General features: G+C 56.4%; 1 protein-coding gene across 1 annotated transcript in view; it reads right to left on the reverse strand.

The window, feature by feature from the left end:
* Positions 1-5,525, reverse strand: part of ACR (acrosin) — a 5,691-nt gene extending 166 nt beyond the window's left edge. The window contains 5 exon segments of the mRNA XM_024737387.1: positions 1-207; positions 712-857; positions 3,744-4,027; positions 4,231-4,437; positions 5,455-5,525. The exon segment at positions 1-207 is cut by the window's left edge and continues 20 nt beyond it. Coding sequence (XP_024593155.1) covers positions 1-207; positions 712-857; positions 3,744-4,027; positions 4,231-4,437; positions 5,455-5,522 — 912 coding nt within the window. The 5' untranslated portion in view covers positions 5,523-5,525.
* Between the last annotated feature and the right edge of the window lie 6,515 nt (positions 5,526-12,040).

Genomic DNA, 12,040 nt, shown 5'->3' on the forward strand with positions numbered 1-12,040 from the left:
AGAAGGAGGGGGAGGGGTGGGCAACTGAATCCTGTGCAAAGCGTTAGAACCAATCTTGGAAGCAATCCAGTTCAGATAGGACCAGGTAGACGTGTAGACTCCGGGGCGCTTAGCTCGGGCACAGCCTACGCCCCAGCTTGTGATTCCCACGACCACGTAGCTGTTTTCCACGCTCTCCCTGCACATGAGAGGCCCGCCGCTGTCCCCCTGCCCAGAAGGACACAGAAGTCGCTCTCTGCCGGAGCCACTTTCCCTGCCCAGAAGCGTCATAGACCCTGGGAGGCCTTTTCGCAGTCGTATGCTTCCCTGCTGCCATACACACAGGCGGTTGTGGTAAAGTTGAGGTGCACCAACAGCTTCTCTGGGATGTGAGAAGGGTGTGGATTGTCATGGGTTTCCTCGCAGTGAGGGGGCAGGATGAGCAAACACATGTGCCTGTGCACGTGGTTTTACGTGCATACGTGAGCATGTGTGTGCAAGGGGATTTGACTGTTTTGCATTGTGGTGAAGAGAGGTGAGCATCGTCTTTGGAGCAGTGTTTGGACCATATGATCCCTGCGTTAGGGTGGGATGAAGTTCTACAGATGGTGATTGACTCTTTGTAGGGGCAGCTCACTGACTGCAGATGCTGGAAGACGGGACCGGGGAAATTTGCTCAGGGATCCAAAAAAGAGGTGTCCGCGAGGGCCTGGGCACCCAAAGGAAAGTTACCTGGCAGGTGTCAATCTTGCCTTCAGGATACCCTGCGCACACATTGGTTGAACGAATGCGCCCATTGTACCAGCCGGTCGAGTTACATAAGTTGAGGTCGATGATGTCCACACGTGCCTCCTGCAGTTTAGGTGATATCCTGGGGGCTACAGCCAGGCAACTCAGTGGTCAGTGATCACAGAAGACGTGTTCTGGTAAAGCCTTCCTCCCTCCACTAAAACCCCATCGTCCTGAAATGCTCTGTTTAAACCTGAGATCCGTGCAAGTCAATGCCCCCGGCCTCTCCTTACCCACTCCTGAACGGAAGAAAACACACAGCTGGAAGAGCAGAGGAGAGACGGGAGATGGAGGTGGAGGAGAGAGGAAGAGAGGACGGAGGTGCACGTGGGCAGACGGCAGGTGGAGGATGGAGGGGTACAGCTGGAGCGTCGTGTACGTTAATGGTAGATGATGGCTGACAGCGGGGATGTGAACAGTAGTACTGAGGGAGCCCTGAGCGCTCACTATGAATCGCACAGGCTTCGTCCCCTTCACTCCTCACAGCTGCCTCAGGAGCTAGGAACGGTTATTCCCCTTTCCTCCCATCAGGAGATTGGAGCGCCGCTTGCCAGGGTCACGGCAGGGACCTGGTGCAGCTTGGATTCACACCCAGGTTTTCCTCTCTAGACTCAAGTCCAGGCCATGCCTTTCGTTCTGGCTATAGGTCACCCCCCTGCTTTTTATCCTCCACCCGGTTGTGGATGGGACCCGCTGGACTTGGTCTGATGAGTCCCTCTCCATGTGCCTCGTATCTGTTTTGAGATGTGGAGAGAGCAGGGCTATGCAGGGCCTCCACACACAGGCAGACCTGTCAGGGGCACGGGTGGTTGAAATGACCCCTGAGGCCACGTTAGAACTTCCTTTGTTACCTCAGATGCTCAGCCATGACCAGGGGTTAAGAAAGGCCCAGCCTGTGATGGGGCCGGAGCAGCCAGCTCCATTGCCTCTGGCTTGGAGCCCAAGAGCCCACGCGACCGCCCCTCTGCATCACGTGGTCCCACAGACAGGAGGGTTCCACTGGCCCTGCCACAGCAGCACCCACAGCCCAGCCACAGCCCAGTGGGCTTGACCGTCGTCTGCAGTACAGATGGGAGCTGCCAGGACAGACCTGTCGGAGGGGCAGACCCGGAGCGTGGCTCTGAAGGCCGAGACTGGAAGGCAGGCGCCCCGTGGAGCTCTGCGGGTGGGGCGGGCACAGGCAGCATTCAGTAGATGGCTGCTGAATGCATGTGTACGTGGCTTTGGTTACGCTTCCAATCTCCTCAGCCCCCACCTTTCCTTCCCATCCAAGCAGCAATGAGGGTTTTGTACACGCACTGCCCTTCGGGTAGGGGTAACACGGAAATAACAATGGCAAGCCTGGCTTGTTGGCCATTAAGGTGAGCTTTTAAATCTATGGCAGAGCCCACAGTCTTGAAAGCCATGAGATTCACTGTTAAGAGCCAGGTGTCCTGAAACACAGAAGAGTTTTCTCAGTCCCAGCACCTTGGCTTTAAACATCAAATGGCAAAAAAGCCTGCAGGAGCTAAAAATTCAATGGAAAAAGAGGCCGATTCCCAAAAGTGCTCTTCCAGCCCCAAAGCATCCGAGTTCAAGGAACAGGTAGGTCAAGGAAAAGAAAGGTCGGAAGGAATATCACAGGAGGCTGGGGGTTTCTTTAAGACTTGGCCTTAAAGGTGGGGGATGTGCTTGCAAAAAAAAAAAAGATAGAAATCTCATTAAATTTAAGGTGATTCTAGAACAAAATAGGTCTTGCATGACATCCAGGGTATAGGTGGGAGCCCACAGTTCTCCTGAGCAAAAGGACAGCAGAGGTGGGGTTGGCGGGCGGGGACGGGGGGCGGCGGTCACCAGATAGAAATCCTGAGACCAGCCTTCCAGGGACTGCAAGAACCCCCAAAAGAACCCCCGTTGGACGGGTGGGCAGAGCAGGGCAGGCCAGGGGATGAGAAAAGAAGAAAGTGTGCACTTTCTCTAGAGATGATGGCAGAGCCACAGACACCAACAGCCGGACAGGGATGGACACCCCAGGCCAGGGGGGGAAAGGTTGTGAGTCAGCAAAGGCCAGTGAAAGCACAGGCGGCTGGGAGGAGATGCCCTTCCCCGAGGGACAGCATAGGTGGCAATCCTATCAGAAACTAAGAGCAAACTTTGAGAGAGGAGAAAACGAGTTAAGGGAAGAATCCAAAATTACCAATTTTTGTTACCAAAAAAAGAAAACAATACTGAGTTTTAAACCCCAAATTATTGAACTGCCTTGAGTTAGGAATCCCAGATTTTCCATTATCAATGAACAAAAGAGATTGAAAGCTAAGTTAATTTCAATCACACCTTCACATCCCTAATGTGACTCACGCACCCACCTACGGAAAGCTGAATGGGCAGCTCACGAGCAGAGCCTGTCCTACTCCGTCTTGCCCCGCTAGCAGAACCTTGCTGATCCGCAGAAAGCCACACCCACCGCCAGCCCCTCTCCCGGTCTCCAGAGGACACGCGCAGTAACGGCTGGGCAGGATGGGCTGCTGGGAAGCATGTGGAGCAGAGGTGGCACTAGGACAGAAGGGCCAGGCTCAGGAGCCGCAGAGCTTGGAGACCACGTGACCTGCCCTTCCATATACAGATGGGGAAACTGAGGCACTGAGAGAGGGAGGCTCAGTCTAAAGCCCTTCTCCAAGTGCTGCTACGGGGCATGTCCCCCACTTCCAGAACTCACCCCGGGGCTCCAGGCACAGCCTCGACCCCATGCTAAAGATGCCAAGGTTCTCCTGGCGCCTGCCATCTGCCTCTCCCCGGGGGGCACACCAGCCACCAGTGAGGGGCCCTGGGCAGGGAACTCCACTCTGTTTCTCTGGCTGTGAAAGGGGACAGTGACTGGACCCGCTCACAGCACCGTGCTGGGGGCTGGGTGGGGCTAGGGCAGGCATCCACATATTTCCCCTTCACCTCAAGGACCACCAACGAGGTGACCAGCACTTCTCCCTGCCAGTACTCACCGTTGTCTTTTAAGAATCCCCAGCCGGCCACCCAGCATGTCTGGGGAATTCTGGGTGGGCCTGCCCGAAATTGGGGCAGGCAGCCTGGTCCAATGAAGTGCCCACAGGGAACAGGAGGGGTGATCTTCATGAGAGCAATGTCGTTTGCCTCTGAGCCCGAGGAGTATTTCTCGTGAATGATGATTTTCTCAGCGTATCTCTCCTGCAGAGGCGGCTTCACTGGCTTATTGCTTCCCCACACGACTTCCCTTGCTCCGAAAATCAGCCTCCAGTCGGTAACTTTGCTGTGGGCACAGAGGTAAGCCAGGTCACCCTCACTGTGGACTGGCTGGTGACCGTGACCCTTGGAGCACCCCATCCCCAGCGGGTGTGGGTCAACCACACGGGGCCCAAAGCATCAGGTTTCCCCGGCACACAGACCCTCGGAGAACGCCCAGTTCTGAGAAGAGCCTTTCTGAAGACCCCCTCCGCGTGTTCCCGCACATACGTTTTGCTCCGGAAGCAGTGAGCAGCAGTGAGCAGCCAGTGGGCGTTCAGCAAGGTGCCCCCACACACGTGATACCGCCGATTGTCATGGTACGTGAGGACCTGGAGGCTGACCATCCAGGGCCAGGCCCCGACCGCTGCGGGCTGCCCACCGATGATACGCATGCCCCCTTGCTGGTTCTGCCTGAACCGTAGCCCGCAGGGGCCACTGAGGAGAGACCATGGGCACAGTTCGAATCAAGAATAGGCCAGCCTGTCCTCTTGCCTCCACAACTGGGGGAGAGGGGCATGGGGCTGGTCACAGTGGGGAAGAGCTGCGGGGTCCTGCGAAAGCAGGGGCAGCTCGAGGGTGTGGGATCCAGGGGGACGGCTGAGCAGTGGTGCTGTGGCGGCTGTGACAGGAAGCCACGGGCTCCAGGAACTTTTCCAGGGGTGGCATTTCTTGGGTCTTGTGAGCGTGGTCACAAGGTGGGGATAGAGGGGCCCATGGGTAGCTAGGACAGACTGTGAGGGCCCTAGAAGTATGGGAGTTCCCTGATCAGAGGGGGAGGCTAAAGGTGGGAGCGGAGGGGGGTCATCTTGTGTGGGAAACTCCGGGAAGAGCCGGCGGGTCCTGGGGCTGCAGGGCTGGGTTGGACAATGGTAGGAGGAGAGCAGCCGCAGGTAGATAAAGTGACCCCCAGGGGAGGGGGGCACACTGGGGCGGGAGCGGTCCAGAGGGGGAAGGTCAGGGCTCTGTGTCTCTGGTGGGAGTTTGGCAGCCATTGGCATTGCGGGGCACCTTGGGGGCTTGGGATTCTACACGTGGAGTGGAGGTCCCAGAGGTACCGCCTGACGATACCCTGGGGCCTTTGGGGTCACCCTTAGTGGGGGGGGGGTCCCAGTATCTGCGGGAGGACAGGAGCTCCTGAGAATCAAGACTCCCGTTCAAGAGGCAGTGAAGTCCGTCACTGGGCGGGGAGGGAGCACAGGCCTGTGTGCTGCAGAGCCCCAGGAGTCAATCCCTGGAGGAAACCATGGACGTCTGGGGCCCTGGGGGCTCTGGGATGAGGATGCTGGGAGCAGGGATGGTCTGGGTTGGGGATGTGGGTAACAGGCGCTGTGAGACCCGGGGGACTGCTGAGGCCCCAGCTTGGCTTCCTCCAGAGCCCTGGACAGAGGGTGTCTGGGTGGGGTCTCTTACTCAGAGGACACCCTCCCCGCCCCTGGTGTCTCCGACACTTACTCACACGTGGTGTTATCTCTAGCGACCACAGACACTGCCAAGACCAGCAGAACGGCAGTTGGCAGCATCTCTACCAAACTCCTGCCCCAGCCTGGCCTGGAAGCCCAGTGACCTCACAAAGCTCCATGGCCTTCTGACCAATCAGCAGAGTGACCTCCCACCCCCCACCCTCCAAGCAGTCAGGCCAGGCAGGAGGAGCCCTTTAGCTCAACCGGTTCATGCTGAAGTGACTTCCCAACTTCCTGCACAGGCTTCCCCCGCGCCAGGGTGACGTGGGTTCACATGCAGCCCTCTCCCTCTGTCCCAAGGCCAGGATCTTCAGTCCCAGTTATCTTCCAAGGTCCCACACCATCTGAGGTTCCAGCTTTATGCAGGTTCAGGGTCTGACCCTCACGCAAGCTGTAGCCACAGTCCCATTCCAACTCACAGACTGAGGGGCAGCTCAGCCACTCTGCGACAAGATGGTGCAAAATGTCAGCGGTTCGAGGGAGACTCCACGTGTTGACAGACCCTTAACACTGCGGGGGGAAATTGTCTTTCCCTCTTCCAAGTGTGTGCTATCAGCACGCTTTCTGAAGACCATTTTGAACTTACCCAGCTTAAGACTACAAAGCCCACCTTTGTGTCCACAGGGTCTTGGTGTCTTCTACCTGAGTGTCTCCAGGTCTCCTCCCTGGGGCCATGTGCAGCAGGGTCTCCTATACCTGAGTGTCAGGAATTCTCAGCACAGTTACCTGAATGCCATGAAGTGACGTTTCTTCTGATCGTCAGGAGACAGCATCTCGCCTCCCAGGGTAGGAGAATGCTCACCTCACCCACCTGGATGTTAAAAAGTTTTACCTCCCCCGTAAGAGTGTGGGAGGTCGCATCTCTACCTACTGGAGGAGCAGTCTTAGCTCCTGTACCTGAGTATAAGGTCTCAACTGGCCTGAGTGTCAAGGAGTTGCACTCCACCTATATGAGTGTCACAAGGTCCCACCTCTCCCACCCGACTGTCAGGACACCTCATGTCCTCTTTCCAGGTGTGAAGAGCTTCCAGGTTGTCAGACGATCTCGATTCCTTTACCCGAGCATCGTCTCTGACGAAATGTCCTACTTTCTCATTTCATGTAACTTTCAGGAGATCACTTCCCGCTCAGCTGGACATCCAGCAGGTGGCATATATCTTACCTGAGTATCAGGGGCTGCCGTCTCCTCTCCCCGACTGTGACGATGTCTCTTTTCTTCCATCTCGGGGCCAAAGGCCTCAGCTCCACCGCCTGAGTGTCACTTTGTCCCATCTTCTGCCTGAGAACCGAAAGGCCTCACATCCTCTATCTGAGTGTCAAGAGGCTGCATCTCACCTATGTGAGTACTCTGAGGCTTTAACTGCCACACTGGGGTGTCAGGGATGCGAGAATCCCCACTTGACGGCCAGGAAGTCTCCCAGCCCCCGCTTGAGGAGACCGTCATCTCCCTTCTGGAATGTCGTGAGCTTACATCTTCTCTACCTGAGCACCACAAGGTCTCCTCTCCTCTACATAAGTGTCCAAAGCTCTCCTCTCAACCCCCTGACTGTCTGAAGTCTTTCTCTCCCCTTCCTGGGTGTCTGGAGGTCTCATCTCCCCTACCTGAGGGTCATGAAATCTCTATCTCCCATGTGAGCGCAAGGAGGTCTTACAGGCCCTGAGTGTCGGGAGGTCTCATCTCTTCTGCTCTGTGTCTGGAGGTCCTGCCTCTTCTCTCTAAGTGACCGAGGGGTCTCCTGTCCCTTACTTTAGTGCAAGCACGTCTCATCTTCCTTATTTGAGTGTCATGAGGCTTCGTTGTCCCCGGGTATCAGGCTTTTCCATCTATTCTACCTAATTGTCGGGCCATCTCACTTCCTCTCCAATGTCCAGAGACATCCTCTCACACACCTTGTTGTCAGGAAGTTATTTTCTCCACATGACTGGCCCCAAATATACTCTCCCTGCAGGTCAGAAGGTCTTGTTCTCTCCTATTACAAAGATGAGTTTGAGATTCATTATTTCCCTTCCTGCCAAGCGGGAGGTTTTATCTCCCTTATATAAATGCAATCAGGTCTCAAAGATATCAACTATTGGAGTGTCACGAGATTTTTCTCTCTGCTACTGCATGTCGGGAGGTCTCCCTCTCCGCTCCCTGAGCGTAAGGAGGATTCATCTCCCCTCCGTCCGTTTCAGGGCTCTTAGATACTTTATCTGTTAGGATCTCTTACTGCCCATACCTGAGTGTCACAGGACTTGTTTCTTCTACTTGACTTTCAGGAGGACTCTTCTGCCTTACATAAGTGTTCAAGGTGTCTCTCTCTCTCCCTCTCTCTCTCTCTCTCTCTCCTCTCTCTCATCTCAGGTGGTCTCACCTCTTCTATCTGAAGGTTTCGAGGTCCTATTTCACCAACCTGAGGCCTTGCTTATTTTAACTCAGTGTCAGACTGTGCCTGTTTGGAAATATAGTTCGAGAAATGGCAACAGGAACTCTAGAAGTGATGTTAAAGGTTTGCTTGTTAAAGAAAATGTTATTCAGGTGTTTTCACAGGATTTTGATGGGCATAAAATTGATACGGTACTTAGATCCATGAGAATCATTTAACAGAATGATGTAACCATTTATTTTAAATGTTAATATGTACAATTTTCTGGAAATCATAACTTTTGCAAGTTTTTCAAAATATAGGATGAAAATGTAACATATAAACTTCAAAATGAAAAGTGGTACCCAGTTTTTCAAAACATTTAGGGGTTATGCAGTAACAAAGATTGAAGACCCAGTGTCTAGATCCTAGAAGACGATTCTTGTTTGACTCTTCAGAGTAGCGCCCGCTTCTGATTCTTGGAGGGGTTGGAGCACCTGCCCCCGGCCACAGTCATGGGTTGAGCGATAGACACACAGACCGGCAGAGGCTTAATTTTGTCGTTAAACCTAATGGAAGGGTGACTGCGTTTGCCTTCTCCACGCTGTTCCCAAGAGCAAAGGAGGGAGGTGGGAAGGTACAGGACAGTTAGGATTCCGGGGCCAGAGGATGGGGTCTCAATGGCTCCTGGGGGCTGGGCTCAGGCCAAGGTGGGGCTCCCGCACCCCTCCCCGCGAGGTTCCTTCTCCCCGGTCTCCTGTCCCACTCCCTCCGCACCCCGACGTGGCCCTCTGGCTGACCCCAGCCCTCCGCCCTGCTCCTGTCCACTCTGCACCCCACTCACCTGAACAGTCCAACTCCCACCCCATCGTCCTCACGCTGACCCTTGACCTCTGCCGGCTCCCACCGGGCCCTGCCTCACTTCTCCCATCCTCTGTTGTTCTCCAGCACGGCCCCCGGCAGAGAAGAAACCTCATCGTCCAGCCAGCCTTAGTGCCCCCAGGACCTTGGGGGTGGCTGGTGGTGAGGGAGGGCTGGAGCCACAGCCTCTGCTCCGGGTTCCACAGAGAGCACTGGTGAGTTGCTTGGGGCCCCTGAGAGGACAAAGCTGGAACATTCTGAGGTCGTGACGAGGCAGAGGCGGGGCAGGGAGTTCGTCGTCCAGAGTGAGAAAGTGGCCACAGGCGTTTGGAGGCTTCAGCTCACTCAGCCCTGTGTCCCTCTGCCATCTCTCCACCTGCCGCTGCAGGCTTCTCTGGTATAGATCTGGAAGGTTCTGACCCATTTTCTGAGGCACTGGTGTGGCTTCCAACCCGTGGGGACATCGGTCTCCCCAGACCCCCGGGGGCCAGGACGGCAACGCCATTCCCAGGGAAGGCGGCTCCCACTGCCGAGCTCTTCCTCTCCTCCACTGGAAAGCTGGACTCGCCCCAAGTCCAGGGCCCAGTTCCGGGGAGGCCCAGGGTTCCACGCGCAGCTCAGAGGAGCCCAGCGCCCCAGCTGCCACAGCGCTCCGGCCCAGAGCGAGTCAGGGCCCCACCTCTGTCCCGCACACCCGGGCCCTCCCAGGCCCCCACTCCTCGACTCCCTTCTTGGCCTCTTCTCTAGGATGACCACTGCTTCTAACTTGAAAACGAAGCCAAAAATTTGAAAAGTGTTGAAAATTTGAAACTGGGGGGCTTTCTAGACAGACGGTGAGCCTCTCTCAAGGTCCCACTGCCAAGCAGTCGCCGTCGCAGCCTCACTGGGGCCTTCACCTTCCTTTGCAGGCCGTCCAGACCTTCACCTGCTCCTCAGAGCTTCTCTGCCTTCTCCCCACCTCCGGGTAAAGACTCCTGAGTCCACCCTGCTTCTGCCCACAAGGCTTCACCCATCCACCATTCTTACTCTCCCTGGGATCCTCACCCTTCCCTGGAGGCGTCGCCCAGGCCCCATCCTGAATCGAGGTCTACGTTTGTCGTGTGTCACTTTCACATTCCACCTTGACCCAGCGTGGCCAGGCTCTGCACCCACTGCCCTCCTAAAACCCCACTGGGCAACTGGTGCCCAATTGGTCTGACATCCCACCTCTGCGGCTTCTGGCCCTGTCTCAGACCTGGGCCCCGCAGTCTCCACCCTTTCACGGCTCCCTCTGGGTCTCCTTGGCCCTCTCGCCTCACTGTTCCTCCTCCTTTCACTCTTAGAGGTGCCTCTGCCCTTCCTGTGAGCTACCAGCCCCCACCAGGTGCCACACGGCACTTGCCCCATCAGTGGCTGGTGGCAGCTGGCTCAGAGGGGAGAAGGCCTGAACGTGGGCAGAAGCTTTGGGGGCTGGAAAGCACGGGTAGACAGAAGAGGGTTCAAAGACAGGAGCAGCAGAATTTAGGGACAACTGGAACCAGGGGGAAAAGTGGACAGAGGCCACGGAGGACAACCGGACTTATAGCTCAGGAGGTGTCATTCACTGAGCTGGTGAGCAGAGGGCGAAGCTTCCAGCTCAGGAAGCATGGGCTCAGGTCCAGCAGGGCTTGGAGAGAGAGAGAGGCACGGAGAAGCCGGGCGCGTGGGCTTGGAGCTCGGCAGAGAGACTGGGGCAGAGACGGGGATCTGCAGGTGATCGCGGCGTGTGGCTGAATGCTTACTTGAGGCCGGGGAGGTTTGTGTGAGCTGTCCAAGGGACAGCAGAGTTTGTGCTCCCAATATCTCCTCTCAAGCAGGCAACAGAGAGATGGTTTCATTTCTTATAAATTTATTACATAATAATATTATAATAATTATTATCAATAATAATAATATAAGAAACATAGATCTCTGTGGGGTGTATCACAACGTCAGGGTCAGGAGGCCTCAGGACTGGAGCAGGGGGTGAAATCCCCCAGCTGGAACTCCATACAAAAGGAGGGGTGAAGCAGAACTGACCCTGTAAAGTTAAAAACCCAAATTGAACGGAACCAAAAACCCACAGGTGAGTGTGAGACGAGTGTGTATGTGGCAGTCTGTTACAGTGACTGCTGCTGTGTGTGTGACCTGGTCTCTTGGTGAAAGGGTTACTGGGTGTGAATCTGCCCAGGGAATGGGGCCAGCGGGCTGGGGGCGGGGCAGGTGGGCACAGACCGGCGTGCCAGGTCCCTGGGCTGTGAAAACTTCTGTTTTCTGGGTTTTTTAATTTTTATTAAAAAAAGCTAGAAATATAAACAGAAACTTGTGAGTGACGTGGATGGAGCTTAGTCCAGACTCCACAGCCTAGGTTTAAAAACGTCCCGGGCCCCCCGCCCCACAGGCCATTGCTGAGCGCGAGTAGTCACAGTAAGGGGGCTGGGGTGCCCGCCGGGGCCTTTGCCTCTCCCGGGGCTCGCAGTGGCCTGGCTCTAGGGCTGCCCCTATGAAGCCCGACGGGAGGGGGGGGGAGAGCACTGCCTCCAGGGGCCCTTGGGGGCCTCTCCCAAGCAGCAAGCCTTCACCAAGAAGGCCCACGCAGGCTCGGCGAGGCTCTGGAGGGACAGGCTGGGCAAACAGCAGGTCCCAGTGTGCAAGACGACCTCTGACTTTCTTTGGAAGTGGAGACGGGGTGCTTTCACAGGCACACACCCATGCACGCACCCTGTGCACGCTTCCGAAGCCCCTACACTAGTCCAGAGTGGCCCCTAGGGACCGCTCTCCAGTCAGGCACACGCGGGGCTCCGATGCACTCAGTCGCACCCCGAGATTCACACACTCGCACATGTGCGCCCACACGCAGGGCGGAACTGGAGACTTCAGGTCTGAGGCAGGGAGGCTTCTTTGCTGTAGTCGCCCAGCAGCGTGGGGAGGAGGCTAGACCCCTACTGGGGAGGGACCCTGTGAGAGAGATAGCTGGGGGCGGGGGCCAGGGCCCTGCCCTCCCACCCCACCCCCGCTCCAGGGCCACGGTCTCCCAGGCCATCTGACCTTGCTAGTGCCCAGCAGGACTCGCTGCCTGCCGCCCCTCCTCCACGCAGCACCTGAAGGGTCGGTGGGGCACACTATAGCTCAGCGAGGGGAGAGGGCCCAGCCGGGGCCCCAGGGCGGGTTACTAGGACCCTGGCCAACCCCAGACCAGCTGGAGCGTCCCCCACCCCATGTGGGGTGGCAGTGGCAGTTGAGGGGCCAGAGATGGAAGACTGGGCAGCCGCAGCGGAACCAGTGGGGGGCTGGAGGGGAGGGGAAGGGAAGCTATTGAGGACAGAGATATTTGTTCCTTTTCTCGTTCCAAATATAGAGTGGATTAAAATATGC

The sequence above is a fragment of the Neophocaena asiaeorientalis genome, unplaced genomic scaffold (genome assembly GCF_003031525.2).
Source record: "Neophocaena asiaeorientalis asiaeorientalis breed wild unplaced genomic scaffold, Neophocaena_asiaeorientalis_V1.1 scaffold242, whole genome shotgun sequence".
NCBI lineage: Eukaryota > Metazoa > Chordata > Mammalia > Artiodactyla > Phocoenidae > Neophocaena > Neophocaena asiaeorientalis.